The sequence below is a fragment of the Trichosurus vulpecula genome, chromosome 9 (assembly GCF_011100635.1).
Source record: "Trichosurus vulpecula isolate mTriVul1 chromosome 9, mTriVul1.pri, whole genome shotgun sequence".
NCBI lineage: Eukaryota > Metazoa > Chordata > Mammalia > Diprotodontia > Phalangeridae > Trichosurus > Trichosurus vulpecula.
In genome coordinates, this window is record NC_050581.1 from 190,347,385 (window position 1) to 190,366,551 (window position 19,167).

Consider the following 19,167-nt stretch of genomic DNA (forward strand, 5'->3'; position numbering starts at 1 on the left):
GAGAGGTGGAGTTTGAACTCAGGTTTTCCTAGTGCGGAGGGGGTGTTCTTTCCACTGCTCCATGACACCTCCCTCAGTTTGACTGGATTCAATTACCTGTGTATTAGGAAACCACGGATCAGTAGCATAAGAAACAATTTAGTCTCACCTTTCTAACGATGAAGATGATGAGGATGAGAATGAGGATGATGATGATGGTCTCTTTCATACTTGCATCTGTTGCTCCTAATTCTAATCTCTAGGCCAAACAGAGCAAGTCTAAACTTGCTTCCACTAAATCAAATGAAATATTTGTAAAGCACTTACCATAGTGCCTGGCACACAGTAGGAGCTTAATATATGCTTATTCCCTTCCAACCCCTTCTACTGGACAATCCCTCAAGCACTTGAAAATGATGAACACATCTGGTATAGTGAAAAGGTTGCTGGGTTTGGAGTCAGCTGACCTGGGTTCAAATTTTCATTCTACCACATGTGACCTCTGCATAATCTCCAACCTTTCCCATCTCTATCTTGTTTGTACCCATTTTTCTTCTCTTTTAGATGGTGAGCTCCTCCAAGGCAGGGCTTGGGTCTGCCTTAATTCGTAACCCCAGAGCTTAGCACATTGTAAGAACTTTAATAAATGCGTGTTGACTTGGCTTTTCCTTGAGTGAATTAACTTGACCTCTCTGGGCCTCAGTTTCCATATCTATAAATGAGGGGGCTGGGCTAGATGATGTCTAAGGACCCTCCCAGCTGTGGTCAGATAATTTCCCTTGGCTTCTCTGCTCCAGTCTAAATATCCCCAGTCTCTCAGCCAGTCACACGAAGGACATGCACTTTTCAAGGTGAGAGAGGAGGAAAGAGAAGGGGCCTTATAGTCCTGCCAGTTTCATGCATATTTTCCATTTCTTGTAATTGGATTTTAAGGTTTGTCTTTTGAAAACAAATATGTAACCTTGCAAGGGCCCCTATTTAAGATGCAACTCCCAAGGCTCTCATTACCCTTCTATCAATAGGAAAACAAACATATTTTTCCAGGCTATGTTGTCAGGAATGTATGTTATATTTTGCCTAAGGATTAACAAATCATAAATGTAGGGACCTTCTTGGAAACACTTTTCAGAATACAAAAGTTGCTTGGCTAATGATCAGGGGAAACGCAGCCAGGAGGACACAATACTTTTACTAGAGCTCCATATCCCAGAGTCCCCTGTACTGGAACAGACCCTAGAAGGCCCCTCCTGAAGCACGGACCTCAACAAAAATCCCCTCAATACCTTTCCTGACATGTGGTCTCCCAGCCTTCATTCAAACACCTCCAGTGACAGAGAGCTCACTACCTCTCCAGGCAGCCCATCTCACTTTGGGAGGGTTCATTGGTTGGAGGTTTTTCTGGGCGTGGGTTAACTATGTGGTAGGCATGTGTTTGGTGGGTCATTAAGAATTATCCAGCCCAAAATCTACTTCTCTGAGGTGCTGCCTGTTTCTCCTCATCTCTGCTCAGCCTTTTTTTTTGCACATGGGGAATGCCTTCCCTTATCTTCACTCACTCCTACCATCCTTCAGGGCCTAGATCGAATCCTCCAATACCTGGGAGGCTCTCCCTGGCTCCCTTAGCTTATGCCCATCTCTACTGTCACTGACCCCATATTTCATTTTCTTTTGGAGCCAGTGGCTGGACAGGAAAGCTCATGGGGTGGGCTGTGTCTCCTTTGCTACTTTGGTGACCCAAGGCTGCCTCTTGGGCTTCTTGGCATCCTGGGAGCACTGAGGCAGTTAAGTGACCCCCAATGTATGTGACAGGTGGGAGAGGAACTCAGGCCTATCCTGCCCCTTAAGCAGAGTTCTATCTACTGTACCACATGGCCTCTTGAGGTTGTGTAAACATGGAAATATTTGCTGGGGACCCCATTGACCTTTCCCCATAGCTGGAATTCAAGTGTACCCCTGGTTTTAGTATATAAAGCTTCCTGTGGGCAGGGATTGCTTAGGTTTGGTCTCTGCAACCCCGGTGTCCAGCACAATGATTTACATATGGGAGGCCACTTAATGAAATGTTTACTGAATTAAAATGAATTGAAGATGGTTATCAGAGAGTAGGGGGCCAGGCATTTCACACCCTGGGCCTCAGTTCACTCATCTCGAACATGAGGGGTTTGGTTGTGCTCTATGGCTTTTGAGGGTCCTTTGGGGTCCAGATCAAGGATCACTTAATATCCTATGATGTCACTTAACCACTCTGGGCCTTAGTTCCCTTATCTGTAAAGTGAAGAGGTTGGCCTCTGAAGTCCATTCCAGTTCTAAATCAGGGCTCCTACATCCTAACTCACGCTCTAGGGCAGGACATGTATATAATGACCTTGCTCAAATGTTAGGTTCTAGGAGAACCCAGAGGATGGAAGGATTCTTGTGGGCTATGGTGGGCAGGAAAGCCATCCCAGAGGAGGATCCCATCTGGGCCTTGGAGGATGGGTAGGTTTCCAACAGGTAGAAGGGACCCTGCCAAACCATACTGACCTCTTCCATTTCAAAAGAGTCTGGTGGCTTCCTGTCCATGTGTACCAATTGCCTGAGTCTGTGGGACAGAAGCAGTCCTTTCTCCTGGAAGCCTCTGTCTCTGGTTGACCCTTCTGGAGTACAAGGAAGAGGTGGCTGCTTTAGGGACATGGACAAGAGAGGAGGCCATGGTTTGCCTGGAACAGATGGTGAAGCTTCATGGGACACTAGCTTATTGCTGGCCAGGGGAGGTTGCTCTTCTGTCAAAGGACATAGGTGGCTGCAGTCAGCAAAGTTCATCCTGATAGACTGGAGCAAGGGACATTTGTCTGGCTCCCCAGGGGTGGCAGGAAGGTCTTCCTTCACCCTGAGTGACTCAGCCTGGCCCGGCACGCAGTCCCTTCTGATGGTCTGCTTCGAGGCTCTCCTCAAGAGTTGGCCAATCCTTCTGCGTCTGTCATGGATCACCCTACCCTCAGCCAGCTGAGGCTTCTCTGCCTGTGCCTTCTCCTGCCCTTCCCTCTGTAGGCTGTTGACATTACTCAGCAGAGAGGAGAAGGCATTAGTCACATGGTCCAGCACTTCTAGCTGTCGAAACCGTCCTGAATAAGACAAGGAGATAGAGATCTATAAAATAGTCTTTCAATTCAACCACCAGAGTGTTAGCAAGATTCCTGAGGATTGTAGCTTAGTCAGTAGACTTGGCTGGGGGCTGAGACCCTGTACCTAAGAGCAGCTCCCAATCTCTCCCCTCACACAGCTGCACCTTAGCTCAATCCCTCATCACTTCTCACTGAGAATACTGCAATGGCCTCCTCATGGGTCTCCCTGCCTCCAGCCTCTCCCCTCTCCAGTACATCCTACATACAGCAGCCCAAGTGATCTTCTTAAGCACAGATCTGTCTGGGACACTCCCCTCCTCAGTAAAGTCCAATGGCTCCCTATTGCCTCTAGGATAAGCTAGAAGCTCTTTCGCTGATCCCAGCCTATCTTCCTCGCCTCAATGGACATCGCTTCCTCTCCCCTGCTTTGAGATCCAACCAGATAGGACTTCTCTCTGTTTTCTCACAGAGAGGACTCCATCTCTCACCTCCAGTCCTTTGCATTGGCTGTTTCCCCATGCCTGAAGCAGACTTTCCTTCCCCCATCCCACAGAGCCCCTCTTTTTCTTTCGACTTAGCTCAGGCACCACTTTCACCACAAAGCTTCCCTCCCTCCCAACCTATCTGGTATTTTATTGTATTTATTCTTTTAATAAATTAGAATATAAAGTCTTTGAGAGTAGGTTTTATTCCATTCATCGCATTTATATTCCCACAGCCTAACACAATGTCTGGCATGCCAAGGAGCTTAATAAAGTCTTGTTGATTGATTAATTGGGTAAGATGTCAGGAAGACCCTAATCGATTGTGAGCGTCCAGCTAGGTGGTGCAGTGCATAGAGCTCCGGGCCTTGAGTCGGGAAGCCCTGAGTTCAAATCTGGCCTCAGATACTTACTAGCTCCAGCTTCTTTATAATAATAACCAGCACTGATGGAACATTTAGCAAAGCGCTTTACAAATATTATCTCATTCGATCCTCACAACAGCCTTGGGAGGTAAGTACTGTTACTATTAACTCCATTATACGGATGAGGAAACTGAGGTAAATAGAGTTGTTTTTTTAAACGACTTCCCCAGGGCCACACCACTAGCAATTGTCTAAGGCAGGATTCAAACCCAGGTCTTCCTGACTCCAAGGGCTCTATCTACTGCACTGCCTAGCTCCCCTTTCACCTCTTAATCGGATTATTGTCATAGGCTTTTAATTGGTCTTCCTGCCTAAAGCTTCTCTCTACTCCCTTCCATCCCACCTCAGCTGCCAAGGAGATTTTCTAAAGCCCAGCTCTTGCTGCCTCAGTTTCCTTTTCCCAAAGCTCCTGAGGCTGCCTGTGCCCATCAGGACTGAATAGGAGCCTTGTGCTTGGTGTTGCTAGCCCTTCCCACCTTTCCGGTTTTCTTAGGCTTGACCTCCCTTCATGGGCCCCATAGTCCAGCTACACTGACCTTACACATGAAATTCCTCCTTTTTGCAATGGTAAAGGACTTCCTGTGTTATTTGTTTTGTTGCTCTTCAGACATGTCTGATTCTTTGTGACCCCTTTTGGGCTTTTCTTGGTATAGGTACAGGAGCGGTTTGCCATTTCCCTCTATAGTTCATTTTTACAGATGAGGAAACTGTGGCAAACAGAGTTGAGTGACTTGCTCAGGGTCACACAGCTACTGAGTTGGATTTGAGACTGGATTTGAACTCAGGTCTTCCTACATCCAAGCACAGTGCTTTCTCCATTGAGCCACCCAGCTGCCTTGTAACCAGATAGTCCAGGAATACTTCAATGCCAAACTGTGCATGACTTGGAGCACTGAACCGTAATGCCTGAAGGTGATGGAAGAAGGCCATGTAATCATGCCTGAAACTGGATTATATCCCTTAGTTTCTTTCACAAAATGGAGGAGGAGGGAGGAGGAGGGAGGAAGAGGGAGAAGGAGGAGTAGCTCGTCTCTGTCCTCCCCAGCCCCCTACCTCCCATGCTCTGACTCACCATACAAGTCAGGGGTTTCAAAATCCATCCTTTGTTTGTGAGCTTCCAGGAACACCCAGATATTGATGCCTTTTGCTGCAGAGCTGCCCCTGAGGAAGCGGGCTGGGATTTTAGTGCAGATGTCTGGCTCCTCAGCCCCAAACCCCAGCTCGAGGAGAATCTCCACTGGATCTTTCTGCCAGAATTCCAGCCATTCTGAAATGCTGCAGTAGGAAGAAGCGGGGCCATCATTAAATGGTCACATTCCATTTTGGTGGAGGTGACATCCTGAAATGTCAACTCTCTGATGCTCAGTGAGGAGCTCAGCTTGAGCTGGGAACCCAGGGAGCCTCTGAGAAAGCCCCAGTCCAAACCTTACTAATGGCAGAGCTGCTCAGACCCCCACTCAGTGCCTATTTACTCTAGTTTTGAGTACAGTTCTAACAAACTTGTCTATCTAGGTCTCCACCCATAATAGATCTAAATAGACAAATTAAAAGATCAGAAGATGGGAAGGGAGCTAGAAGTAAGAAGCAGAAAGAAATTAAGCTAACAGAAACAAAGAATGTAGATAAGCTATTAAGAAATAAACCCCCAAACTCAAAAAACATAGTAGTTCAGAGCTATCTGGCATGGTGACAAATCCCCCTACACACTCCAAAGCCCCCTTGGGCAGTAACAGGATAATAAGGAGCATTCATTAAAAACGAACCTGAGACATCAGAATAGGTTAAGTTATGATGAGTATGGCCTCCTCTGTGTAATATGCTTCTGATAAGGTCACAGGAATAGAATGCTGGCCTTGGAGTCAGGAATACTCAGGTTCAAATCCTACCTTGGACACTGACTAGCTATGCAAGCCTAGATAAGTCACTCCACCTTTTGGCAACTCCCTAGGAGTTATTTCCAAAGTTATAGAGGGATTGAAATCTGTGCCAGCAAATGGACTTTTAGCCATAGGAGTTCCCTACAATGATGGCATCATAGGTTCTTCCAACATCCATGTACAACTCTACTAAAGGTCTCCTCTGATGCCTCCCTAGGGCATAGGAACCAGCCTAAGTTCTTAGAGATTTATATCTCTGGAGTCCAAGCTCTGACAAGCACTACTACTTTGGAAAGAACTCCAGGATGGATCTGAGGAGAGACCACAAGGCTGTCATCGGAGGGTCAGCCTTGCTAACTCGGAAGGAGAATGTGACAGGGAAGATTTCAAAATGTCAGGTGACTCTGTGGTCACTATGACAACTTTCAAAGATCATCTTCCAAGTCATGGTTGTTTTTGTTGTTTAGTCATTTTCAGTCATGTCTGACTCTTCATGACCCCGTTTGGGGTTTTCTTGGCAGAGATACTGGAATGATTTGCCATTTCCTTCTCCAGCTCATTTTACAGATGAGATGTCTCACCCAAGGTCACACAGCTAATAAGTGTCTGAGACCTGATTTGAACTCAGGAAGATGAATGTTCCTGATTCCACACTCAGCAGTCTATCCACTGAACCAGCCATCTGCTCTTCTAAGTCATAGATAGATTTAGAGCTGGAAGGAACTACAGAGATGATCAACTCCAAATCCCTCATTTTTCAAAACGGGAAAACTGAGGCCCAGAATGGTTTGCTGACTTGACTAAGGTCACACAGGAAGTCCATAGTAGAGCCAGGTTGTGAACTTGGAATCTGATTCTAAGTGTATCACTCTTTCCGCTCTGACCAGTCATGGGCAGGATCACACATACATCAGCTTGCACACAATGCATCAGCTTGCAGGGCTTCTTAAACTTCTTCCACTCATGACCTGTTTTCACTGGAGAAATTTTTACCCAATTCCAGATATATAAGTACATAAAATAGGCTTACAAATCAAACATTTACTGATAATAAATCTTAAAGAAATTTATTTTAAAACAATTCTTTGGTATACATATAATTTTACCATTTATTAAAGATGAAAGCAAGTTTGCGTGTTAATGAGATGGGTGTGCTTGCTTATTTTTATATAAAGAATTAAATCTGGGCAGAATATTTGGTACTGATATTTTGGGTGTTGAATGTCAAAAATCTTTTCCTGTTGCCAAATTTTTCACGACCCTGTGAGATCATGTAGCTGAATGTGGGAGTGCACAAGATGAAACTTGTCTCAGTTTCCTCATCTGTAAAATGAACTGGAGGAGGAAGTGGCAAACTTCCAGTATCTCTGCCAAGAAAACCCCAAATGAGCTCATGAAGAGTCAGACACAACTGAAAAAGGTGACTGAATAAACAACAAAAATGTTACCAAAACTTTCATTTGGCAAAATAGAAAATCATTATGAAATGTAGGGCCTAATATTGTACTACCTACTTACTTGACATGAACACAAAGTAGGGATGGTCTGGCAATTACCCAGTTAATTCAACCAATGTAGGCAGGCAAATGAAATGATTTGAGTCCTAAAATGTGGCCCATAAAGGATCTCGATTTGATCTGAATTATTCCCACAAACTCAACACTCAAGAGCTCCTCTTCATCTGATCATAGCCTTAGCTTTATTTCTAGAAGTTGCAGTTGGGGACAGAAGAACTTCCTGGGAGTGGCTTGAGCTTGGAGTTCAGATAGACTTGCAGCTCACTCCCTGCCACAAAGCCCCGAACCTTGCCCTGAGTGGATTTCTTGATGGACTTAGCATTGCCTTGTTCAAGGCCATCACAGTTGATGCTGCCACAAGACCATAGATTTAGAGCTGGAATGGACCTTAGAGGTCATTGTGTTCAACCTTCTCACTTTACAGATGAGGAAACTGAGGCCCAGGAAGGCTAAATGAGTTCTCCAAAGCTGAGCAGCTAGTAAGTGGCAGATCTGAGATTTCACCTGAAGTCTCCTAGTTCCACATTTCAGAGTCTTTCCTGTGCTACATCATTAAATTGGTGCATTTCTAGTCTTTGAGAAAAAAATATTGATTCTTAGGCAAATAGAAGTATGACTGGCTTTTGGTGTTACACAGTACCAGGAAGTTACCGACCTTTTGGGTATACTTGGTACAGAAGGGCAGGAGTTGAAACTGGTCCCTCTGGATAATGCTGGAGTTTCTGCAAACTGTAGTAAGGATCTGCAGCAATGGGAAGAAGAAAGACAAAGGTGCCAGTGGAATGTGTTGACACGGCCAGTTCCCCTGAGATGTCATTAGGATTTTTTTTTTTTGCCATAACGAACATTTGCATTTCAGCTCATTTCTTAACAACAAAATGATAGCCATTCTTTAGCAGAAGAATGTGCCTACCCCTGGGGAAAGAGACTTCTTTTAGAGAAGTCTCTTTTTTTACCTGATAGTAGGTGCTAGCCACTAGGTGTTAGGCACCTGCTAATCCTTGTTCTGAAGGTGACAGAGTGACTTGTTTTTGACAGATGGCAAATCACTGGGGGAACTTTAGGGAGCAGCTCTTTCTGAAACAATGGAGGAAAATGCTGAAAAGGAGGAGGTTTCATGAAGAGGGAGTCACAGCTGGTGACAATAGAGCTTCATTCTTTTCCTAGGATATGATAACAATCTCTCAGTCTAGGTGAGGACCCTCAAAGCATCAGAGTGGACAGTCATACAGTAAGTAAAACAAACTCCTCTCCAGCTACCCTATGTGGGCAAATAATTGCAAAAGGCAGTGAGCTCTCAAATAGAGGTAAAACAGACTACAATGTGACAGGCTCAGGCATACCAGGAGTCTAAAACGAGAAAGGGACTGGCTCTATGAGAGGGAACTCCCAGATGATGAAAATCCCTCTCCCACTGTAGGCCAGGACCTTCTCTCCAACCTAGAGTTTTAGAGAAATGCCTAGAGCACTGATAAGGTAAGTGATTTGCCCATCTTCACACAGCCAGTGTGTGTCAGAGTTAGAGCATGAATCCAAGTCTTCCTGCTTCTGAGGCCAATCCTGTAGCTGGTTGCAGGAGGTGGAAATGGTAAGAACTGGCAAGAGGCAGGGAAGGAATCCCTCTATCTTTGAATGTGTGACTTTTTTAAAAAAGTAGAGGAAGGCTGGGAATGATTTGACATGTGCCCTAGTTCCAGAGATATCAAATTTCTAAGGGCTTAGAGAAAGGATAAACAATATCCCACCAACAAACACTGTATAGAGGAAATTACCCCAGGAGGGATGGGGAAGGGCACTGGATCATTGCTTGGGTATATGGCAGAGCTGCTTAATTCTCATCTTGCTTTGGCTTTCTCTGCCAAATAGAATGATATTTGTAATAGAAAGAGGAAAATAGAAAATAGCTCACAGGGAGTTCAAACACAAGAAACCAAAGAGTAATAGTAGGAAACCATCTGGCTTCCTTTGATGAGTTCAAGTTAGTACTCACAAATAAACAGCATCCTAAGAGGGATCGAAAGAATTGGAAGGTGTGGCTAATGAACCACTCTCAATGACCTTAAAAGATCATCAAGGATGGAAAAGGTGGTCCAGGCATTGAGCATGGCAAATATTCTAATATTCAGGAAAAGGGAATAGAAAAGGTACCACAAACTATAGGCCAATGAGCTTGACTGGATCTTGGGTAAAATCCAGAATATATTATTAAAGGGATGTTGGTAAATCTCTAGAAAAAGAAGTAATGAACACAAAGGCCCAGCATGATATCAAGTCATCCCAGACTAACCTAATTTGTTTTCTTTTTTTCTTTTCCTTCCCTCCTTCCTTCTTTTCTTTTATTTTCTTCCTTCCTTTCTTTTTCTTTCTTTATTTCTTTCCTTTCTTCCTTTCTTTTTTCCCCAGTATTAAAGTCCTATTCAGATGCCACTGTGGTATGGAAATATCCTTGAAGTCACAAAAGCTATCTAAGTGGAACATATAGGATTATAGGTTCTACCAGGTTGAAAAGACTTTAAGTATGATCAAAGTGATGGATGGTATCTACTCTCCAAGGAATAGTCTAATGATGGAGCAATTCAGCCCCAGTTGCCTGGCTGCATTCTTGGATTAAAGCAACCCAAGAAAATAAATTAAGATCCAAAATTCCTCTTGATCTCCTGTGACTTCCTTAGGCTTCTGCTGTGATTGTGACAGAGAAAAAAGACTGGAGTGTGCTAAGCACACAAGTGTTAAACAATCTAAACTATTGGTGTTCTAAATGGGAAAGCTCTGGTCACTGGAATGACCAATGAGTATAAATAATATTGGCATGAAGATTCTCACTCTCAATGCAACCAAAGGACAAAAGGACTTTGTAATAAGGAGAGCTCTGAGGGTGTCCTTGTAGAGACAAACAAAGGAGCTGGGTGAATTGGTTATATCATGTGCTCAAACAACATTCTATGGGATACTTGTTCATCTCATATTGTAGCACTCATGGTGAGAATTCATAAAAAGACCACCATGAAGATAATTACATATTACAAGTCAACATCTGTTGTAGAGGATAAAGAAGCAGAGAAATTTTACGAAGAACTCACTAAGACCCTCCAAATTAAATAAATATATTTTGTAATATACACATAGGTGGGCATAAGGGAGGACAGAAAAAAATGAGATTAAGAAAGAAAAGAAGGCAAAGTGCTCTAGACACAAAAGCCCCTACCCATAGGTCATGAACATTGTCTTTAAGAAGAATGTCATCAGGTGGTGGACATGGAGAATACCGAGGCGACATCACCTAAAGTATAATTGATCATATTTTGGCAGATGGGAAATAGCTGCTTACCAAAGTTATTGTTTTGCCAATCATCTATATGAGTATAGTCAGACCACCAATTTGTTAGAGGAAGGATAAAAATCGATATATAATTGGAAGAAATAATACAAATGTGAATAATCCGTGGCATGAGAATGAAACAAACTCAGCCTGACATATTTAAACAAGCCATTTCCAGAAAAAAAGAAGGAAAATGGATAAAAGAACAGACATGGGCACAGACTGTCACCAATTCTTAAGAAAGTTTGATGGATTGATGTAAATCAAGAGCCACAACAACAACAACAAAACCAAAAGACCTTAAAACAACATTTGCTAGAATATTCTCAATATCCTTATGGTCAGACTGATATGCCAACTAAGGGTGATACCAGTTTCTAAATATATGTTCATTTCTAAAATCTCATATATGAAGACAGTAGAAGGTCATCAGGTGTATTGGTCCTAAAATATTGAAGAATAGTAGCAAGATTGCGGTGGGAATAAGTTTAAAGTAAGCTTGGGGAAAGATTCAGTTAAGCCAGGTTGTAACTGAAAGCATACAAGGATAAAACTAGATGGAAGACAACAAATAAATGGAAGCAGAAAATGTCTGTTAAGATAACTGTAATAGATGATTCCCTTCATCAATAGCAACAGAGCCACTACAATTAGACTCTAACATCACAATCTGCAAAATACCATGTGAGGATATAGAACTGCACTAAGCCAATGAAGAGGGGAAGAGTCACTGGATACAGAGAAATAGTAGGTTGGGAAGAGCACAGTTTTGGGGACATTAAGGGACTGATTCTCAAGATATATAAAACCTGGAAGACATCAATCCTCAAGAAAAAAAATCATAAATACTCTTATTAATAGAAAAAAATTATTCTTGTTTGAAAAAAGATAATAGGGAAAACATCAACAACTAACTACACATTTAGCTTACCATTTATACAAAATCTTTGAAAAATTATCTATACACATATTGAAGGAATCCTTAACTAAGGTGTACAAAGGGACCAGTCAGACTTTTCTAAATGATATTCATTCATTCATTTTATTAAGCACCTACTATGTGTCAAACACTGTGCTAAGTATGGGGGATACAAATGCTAAAAATATAAAGATAGTTCCTGTCCTCAAAGAGCTCACAATCTAATGGAGGAGACAATATGCAAATAAATACATGTAAAGTAAACTATAATACAGGATAAATAGGAAAAAATTAACAGGGAAGACACTGGGATTAAGAGGGGTTCAGAAAGGCTTCCTGTAGAGGGTGGGATTTTTAGTTGGGACTTAAAGGAAGCTGTGAAGGTCAATAGTCAGAGTGGTGGAGGGAGAGTATTCTAGACATGGCAGATAGCCTAGCAAATGCCCAGAGCTGGGAAATAGAGTTTCTTGTATGTTGAACAGTGAAAAGGCAAGTGTCACTGGATCAAGTACATTTCAGGGAGCAAGGCATAAGAAGACTGGAAGATAGGAGGGGGCCAATTTATGAAGGGCTTTGAATGCCAAACAGCATTTTGTATTTGCACCTGGAGGCAATTGGAGGCAATTGGAAACCAATGGAGTTTGTTCAATATGGGGTGGGGGGGAGGGAAATCATTTCAGTTGCTGAATGGAGAATGGATTAGAGTGGGGAGATTTGAGGTAGAAAGAGCAAACAGCAGGGTATTGCAGTAATTGGGGCAAGAGGTGATGCAGGCCTACACTACAGTGGTGACAATGTCAGACTTAAAAAAGGGGAATGATCTCATTCTTGAGATGTGACAAAGGTGAAATTGGCAGGCTTTGGTAATACCTTGGATATGGGGGTGAGACAGAGTGAGGAATCCAGGAGGATGTCTAGGTTGCCAGCCTGCAGGCCTGGGATGGGGTCGTCCTTTATCACAATAGGGAAGGGGAAGGGGAAGGGGAAGGAAAGGGAAAGGGAAAGGGAGGGGAAAGGGAAAGGGAAGGGGAAGGGGAAGGGGAAAGGAGAAGGAGAAAAGGGAAGGGGAAGGGGAAAGGAGAAGCAGAAAGGGAAAGGGAAAAGGAAAGTGAAAGGGGAAGGGAAAAGGAGAGAAGGGAAGAGAAGGGGAAGGGAAAAGGAAGGGAAAGGGAAGGTCATTGTATTTAGCAAATAAGAGATCATTAGTAACTTTGGAGAGAGCAGTATCAGTGGAATGATAAAGTCAAAAGCCAGATTGTAAGGGGTTAAGAAGAGAGTGAGAGGAGAGAAAGTGGATTCACCTGTTGTAACCTTTTCAAAGCATTTAGCTACAAAAGGCAAAAGAGACATAAGATGATAGTAGGGATGGGAGGATCAAGTGAGGTTTTTTTTTTTTTCAGGATAGGGGAGGCATGGACATGGTTGTAGGGAGTAGGAAATAAGCCACTTAGGGAGAGACTGAAAATAAGTGATAGAGTGGGGCTGATGAAAGAGGCAATTTGTTGAAGGAGATGGGATAGAAGAATGGGATGGTTTGAACAAGTAGAGGGGTTAGCCTTGGTCAGGAATGAGGCCACCTCATCATCTGAGACAGGGATAAAGGAGGAAAAAGTGGCAGAAAACAACTGAGTGATAGGAGATAAGGAAGAAGGGATAAGAGGGAGTTCATGGTGAATGACCTCAACTTTTCCTGTAAAATATGAGACAAGGTACTCAGCTAAAGGGGTGGGGCATGGAAGGTTTGAGGAGGGATGGAAAGGTGTGAAAGAGCTACTGTGGAGTGGGAGAGTGAGGTAATGAAGGAGGTATAGAAGAATTGCTTTGCAGCAGTGAGGGCCCAATTGAGGTTATGTAACATGAATTTGCCATGGATTCAAGCAGAATGGTTGCATGATTTTCTCCACCTTCATCTAGCAGCAATTTGCAGGTACAAAGATGATAAATCCTGGGAGTGTCCCAAAGCTGAGGCTTGACAGGGCATAATCAGTGATATGATAAGAGAGTGAGAGATTAAAGAGAGGAGAGTTGAATCGGTTCACCAAAAACCAACAGCATTTTTTTAATTAGGTAATTGATTAAAAGATACAGAGAATGTAAGATACCTCTATGCTCATTATTTTTTAACTAACAAAACATTTGATTTGATAGAGTAGAATAAATCTCTAAAGGCTCTCTTCCAAAAAAGCATCTCCCATGAATAGATTAAAATTATCCAAGAATCCTTGAAATATGCAACAACAGACAACTTGGTTCTGAAATGTCAAGTGAGACAGAAAACAAAGAGAAACGGGCTGCCAAAGGCATTTGCCACTGTCATGGCAAATCTCCAGGAGATAGGAAATTTTCTATAGATGGCGATGTGCTCAAGACACTTCTATTTTTGGAAGCTATTACATGGATTGCATCGAGCTCTGGAACATTGCAAAGCCTCTTAAAGAAGACCCATAATCATTCAAAAGATTCCTGCCAAACTATCACCTAAGCAAAAATCAGGAAAATAAAGAATGGCTATTTTCCAGGCTTTGATATATACTCTGATGCACAGTCCAAAGAGTTGGTCAATTGGAATATATCTCTTGGACAGACATTGTGGTTAGACTATAATAAAGACCATAGTTGATCAGGAGGAGAAGAGCGGGCTGGAATGTATTTGGGGAATGGTGCAGTGCTTTTAAGAACCCCAAGTTTTCCCCTAAATAAAGGTCCAACTTTTAAGAAGAGAGGGAGAGGAGAGAAAGTAGATTCACCTGTTGTAGACATCCTTTTCACTTCAATACTTTCTTGGTGAAACTGTTGGACTGGAAAGCATGGACTATCACTGTCACTGAAGAATTAAAGCCCTATAGGTCAACCAAGTGGCAGTGGAGAGATCCACAATGAGGGTGAGTAGGCTGCAGTGTATTATCAAATAAGAACTGCTCATTTGAAGTAATATAAAATTTTATCAAAAAATGCTAGAACAGGAAAAAGGTGGTCCTAACACAATCAACACTAGCATTTATGTAGCACTAAGGTTTGCAAAGTGCTTTACAGATGTCACCTCATTTGATCCTCATGCAGCAACTTTGGAAGGTAGGTGCTATTATTAACCCCTTTTGCAGATGGGGGAAACTGAGGCAAGTATGTGCATTATATGGATCATACAGCTAGTAAGTGTCTAAAGTGAGATTTGAACTCAGGTCTTTCTGACTGTACTACTTCAAATGTGAGGGATCACCAATGTACAGCTTGTATTCTCTATTAGTCTTCACAAAATGTCAAGAGATCCAAGAAAACTCCTTGGCTTACTAGGTGTGGAATGCATGAGAAGACATGTATAAAAGTCACATAGGATGAGAAGGCACGGATGGGTTAGTCCCATCTTCATCACTGCAGGGAGCACCACATTGATGAGACCACAGACCTACTAAAGTATACAAGTAAGTTACTAGATCAGGCAAAGTTATCAATATAATATACATAGATTTTATCAAGCGTTTGCTATCTCCCAGCTCTTTTTCTATAAGGCATAGAAAGATGGGGGGGGGAATGGTAAGTCAACCAAACAGGCACTTACTTTGTACCAGGCACTATGCTAGGTGTTAGGGGTGCAATGACTAAGTGAACTAGTTTCTACTCTCAAGGAGCTTACAGTCAGGTGGATAAAAATCAATTGGTTGAATAGCCTGACCCAAAGAAGAGTCATTAAAGTTTCAAAGACAACTTGGAAAGAAGATGGAGTGCTCCAGGAAGCTATGTTTGCCTAGTTCTGTTTGACATCTAGATGAATGATTTGGATAAAGGCATACCTTCAGTAATTATCATATTTTACATAAGAACAAAACCTGGAAGGATGGCTAACATTGTCAGGATCCAACAAGGTCTCTATGAACAAGAGTGTTGGGCCAACCCGTATGAGATGATATTTATTAGTGATAAATATAAAGTTTTACAATTGGGATCAAAAAGTCAACTCCATTAAGTACATGCCAAAGAAAGCTCAGCTAAACAGTAATTCATCTGTGGAATGCATGATCAACATGATCTGCAGGGTGACTTGGGGTTCCATGAAGACAAGCAGTGTCTAGGACCAGAGAAGCAATGGCCCTGCTGTATTCTCCCTTGCTCTGACTATATAGTTCTGGGTACCACCTTTAGGAAGAAACTTGATGAGTTAGAGAGTGTCCAGAGGAGGCAAAACAGAATGATGAAGGGCTCCAAAGAAGTACCTATGATGATGACCTGGTGAAGGAACTGGGGCTGCTTAGCCAGAAGACAAGATGGGGTGGGGGAAGGGGAATTCAGAATAACTGTCTTCCAGTGCTTGAAGGGCTCTCCCAATAGAGGATGTTATCTACAAAAAGAGAGCGTTTGACTCAGCCTCCCAGGTCCATTTCAGCTTAGAGTCTACAGAGCTGAAAGGGTTAAGTTTTCCAGGGCCTGATTCCTCGCAAGGTAGAAGAAATGTCAAAAAGAATGTAGACTAAACATAGGTCTTTGGATTTGGAAACCAAGTACTCATTTGTTACTTTAGAGAGGACAGTTTCAGTAGAGAAACAGGGACAGAAGCCAACTGCCCCCGAGCCAAGACAGGGAGAAAATGCCAGCATCCGTATAGCCCTTTCCAAGGAGCTTCACAGTGAACCAGAGAAGAGAAATGGAAGAGATGGTGACTGGGGTCCAGACGGACAAAGGTGAGATGAGACCTGGGCACAACGTATTCCATAGAACCCAGAGCTCTGTCATTGGACCTCCTCCCAGGCATTTTACCAGATGAAACTGGTAAGCTCCAAGAGACTTCTCAGCCTCTGTCCCTGACCTTTCCCACTCACTTTCTTTAAATTGCTTTCTCTTCAGTTTCCCTCCTACACTGAATACAACAAACAGGTTTGGTGAGACCAGAGCAGAGAACAGAGGAGGAGCTGGAAATCCCTCTTTAAGTGCATTTCTAAGTACACTCACTTGGCACGACTCACAGCTGGCAGCTTGTCACCTCCCAAACAGGATTCCATTGTCACCTGATCTGTTTTCAAGGGCAAGAGCCATTGACCCAAGTAGGCAGGTGCCTCCTTCCTTTAGAAAGATTATTTTGCAGTCCCAGACTATCAGATTCAATACACCTCTGGCAGTATAGCTCTGGTTGGCTAGCTGTGGGCCTGAGGAAGGCTATATGTGCAGAAACAAATCTCCTTAATAGCAAATTCCTTATCATCACATTTTCATGGTGTCTACAGGGGCCCAGGTCCCAGAAACACCTACTGTGCTTCTCATCTACACCATTCAGGTTGCCCCAGAATCTTCCAATGGACCATTAGTATTCAAATGGCTGGTGGTATTTACCAGTGCTGGTGGGAAGGGCCCAGCTTAGATCAGATACTTTGGAAGGCACCCTGTTAAGTGGTGTAGGAGAAAGAGCATTGATCTTAGAGTGTGGATAGTTCTGGGTTTGAATCCCATGATTAGGAATAACCAGCTGACTGTGGGCCAGTCATCTTGCTGCTCTGACTCTCACAGTCCATGTCTGCAAAATGACAGCAACAAAAATCATACCTATCACAATTACCTTTTCTTTTAAGAAGGCAGCATGGTGTGGCAAAAAAACATGGGTTCACATCCTACCTTTGACATAAACTGGCTGTGTAACCCTACCTAGGCAAGTAATAGAACCTCTCAGCATCCCAGGCAACTCTTTTTTATAATTGTTATTATTAGGCAATTAAGATTAAGTGACTTGTCCAGGGTCACACAGCTAGTAATTGTCTAAAGCCAGATTTGAACTAGGGTCCTCCTGGCACCAGAACCTTGGCAGACATTTAATTCAACCCCTACATGAAAGGAATCCCAGCCCTAATACATACATTTGGGAGGTGGTCATTTAGCCCTTTGCTTGCAGACTTCCGAGGAAGAGGAGCTCCCCCCCCACCCCACACCTATCTAGGCTGTTCATTGCACTTTTGACCAGTTCTCTTGCTTAGGAAGGTTTCTCTGATATGGAACCTAAATCTCCACCCCACCCCCACCCCCACCCCCTACCCACCACCATTGTTCCTGGCTCTCTCCTCTTTTTTTTTTCTTCTTTTCTTTTGGAGGGGGAAGGCAGGACAATTGGGGTTAAGTGACTTGCCCAAGGTCACACAGTTAGTAAGTGTGTCAAGTATCTGAGTTCAGATTTGAACTCAGGTCCTCCTGACTCCAGGACTGGTCCTCTACTCACTGTGCCCCCTAGCTGCCCCCAGGTTCTCTCTTCTTGGGACCAATAAAGCCAATCTAATTACTCCTTCAAATACTTGAAGGCAGATATCTTGTCCTGCCTGAATGTTCTCTTCTCCAGGATAAAACATGCTCAATTTCTTCATGCAGTCCTCAATGATAAGGACTCAGGCAAGGCTCTTTATCATCCCTGACTGCTGGAAGCAAATTTCCCTAAATAAGCCTCCTTTGCACTCGCCACCCTGTATGCTGAGACTACAGAGTTTCCTGCCCATTTCTTATGTGTGCCAAGTGATTCTCATTTCACTGATAACAATAACAGCTAGGATTTATGTAGCGCTTTATCTCCTTGGATCAGTTTTCACAAACCTTTATGACATGAGTGCTATTATTAGCCAAAATTGCCAAATGAGGAGTTGGAAACTTGGAAGTATTAAGGGGTTTGCCCAGGGATACACAGCTATTAAGAGTCTAAAGCAGATCCTCCAGACTCTAAGACCATCCATTTCTCCACTGTGCCACCAAGAGAACAAAGCACTATGGGCTCATAGATTCAGGGTTGGAAGTGGCCTTAGAGGTCACCCAATCTAACTCTCTAATGTTGCAAGTGAAGAAAGTGAAGCCTGGAAGGTTTGAGTGACCTGATCTAAGTTACACATGTAGTAAATGATAGAAACAGGATTTGAATTCAGCTCTTCTGACTCCAACCAAATCCAGGGATTGTTTTTTTCCACTATACAATTCTGCCTCTGGGCACTGCTTATTTCAGAGTCTATTCACAAAGAAAAGTTAGTATTTTGGTTGCTAATCAACCTCTCTGATTAATGATAAGAACACTGTAAGTGCTTCAGTATAACTGTTTTAACGATTTCATTACATTCATTTGAAAGGCTGTTGTCTGGCATGTCTATATGCCTGTTCCATTGATTTTCCAATCTACCCAAGAGCAGTTGAATTAATCTACTTATCTTGATAAAGAACTTGCTTTTTGCTCCAAGCTAACAAAAGCTCATTAGCACCATGGCAAGGCCAATAGAGAATTTTTTTTTCCCTAACTGCCATCATTAAGATGGGCTACTAGGAACATTCTTCTTCCCTTACCCATCTCTGACTTCAAAGATGTGACTCTGACATACCTGGAGGGAACTTGGATCCATCCTGTGACCTACCTCATGTAGTTGCTCACTGTCTCTGGAACCTCTCCTTGTTTATTCAAAGAATCTGCAATGGAAAAAAATCCTATTTTGTTGTTATGGTTTTTTTTTTTCCTTTTGTCTCATAGAAGGAAAAATGTGTTCACCTGGAAACTAGCATCAAAGCCTGATTTGATTTCATGGCCATGCTGTCATGAGATGC

General features: G+C 42.9%; 1 protein-coding gene across 1 annotated transcript in view; it reads right to left on the bottom strand.

Annotated features, from left to right (window-relative positions):
* The window catches only part of ITPRID1 (ITPR interacting domain containing 1), a 97,936-nt gene that overhangs the window by 58,362 nt on the left and 20,407 nt on the right, over positions 1-19,167 (bottom strand). Inside the window, exons 4-7 of the mRNA XM_036739681.1 lie at positions 18,981-19,032; positions 8,040-8,126; positions 5,063-5,265; positions 2,503-3,083 (exon numbers count right to left, since the gene is read on the bottom strand). Coding sequence (XP_036595576.1) covers positions 2,503-3,083; positions 5,063-5,265; positions 8,040-8,126; positions 18,981-19,032 — 923 coding nt within the window. The remainder of the gene's footprint in view (positions 1-2,502; positions 3,084-5,062; positions 5,266-8,039; positions 8,127-18,980; positions 19,033-19,167) is intronic.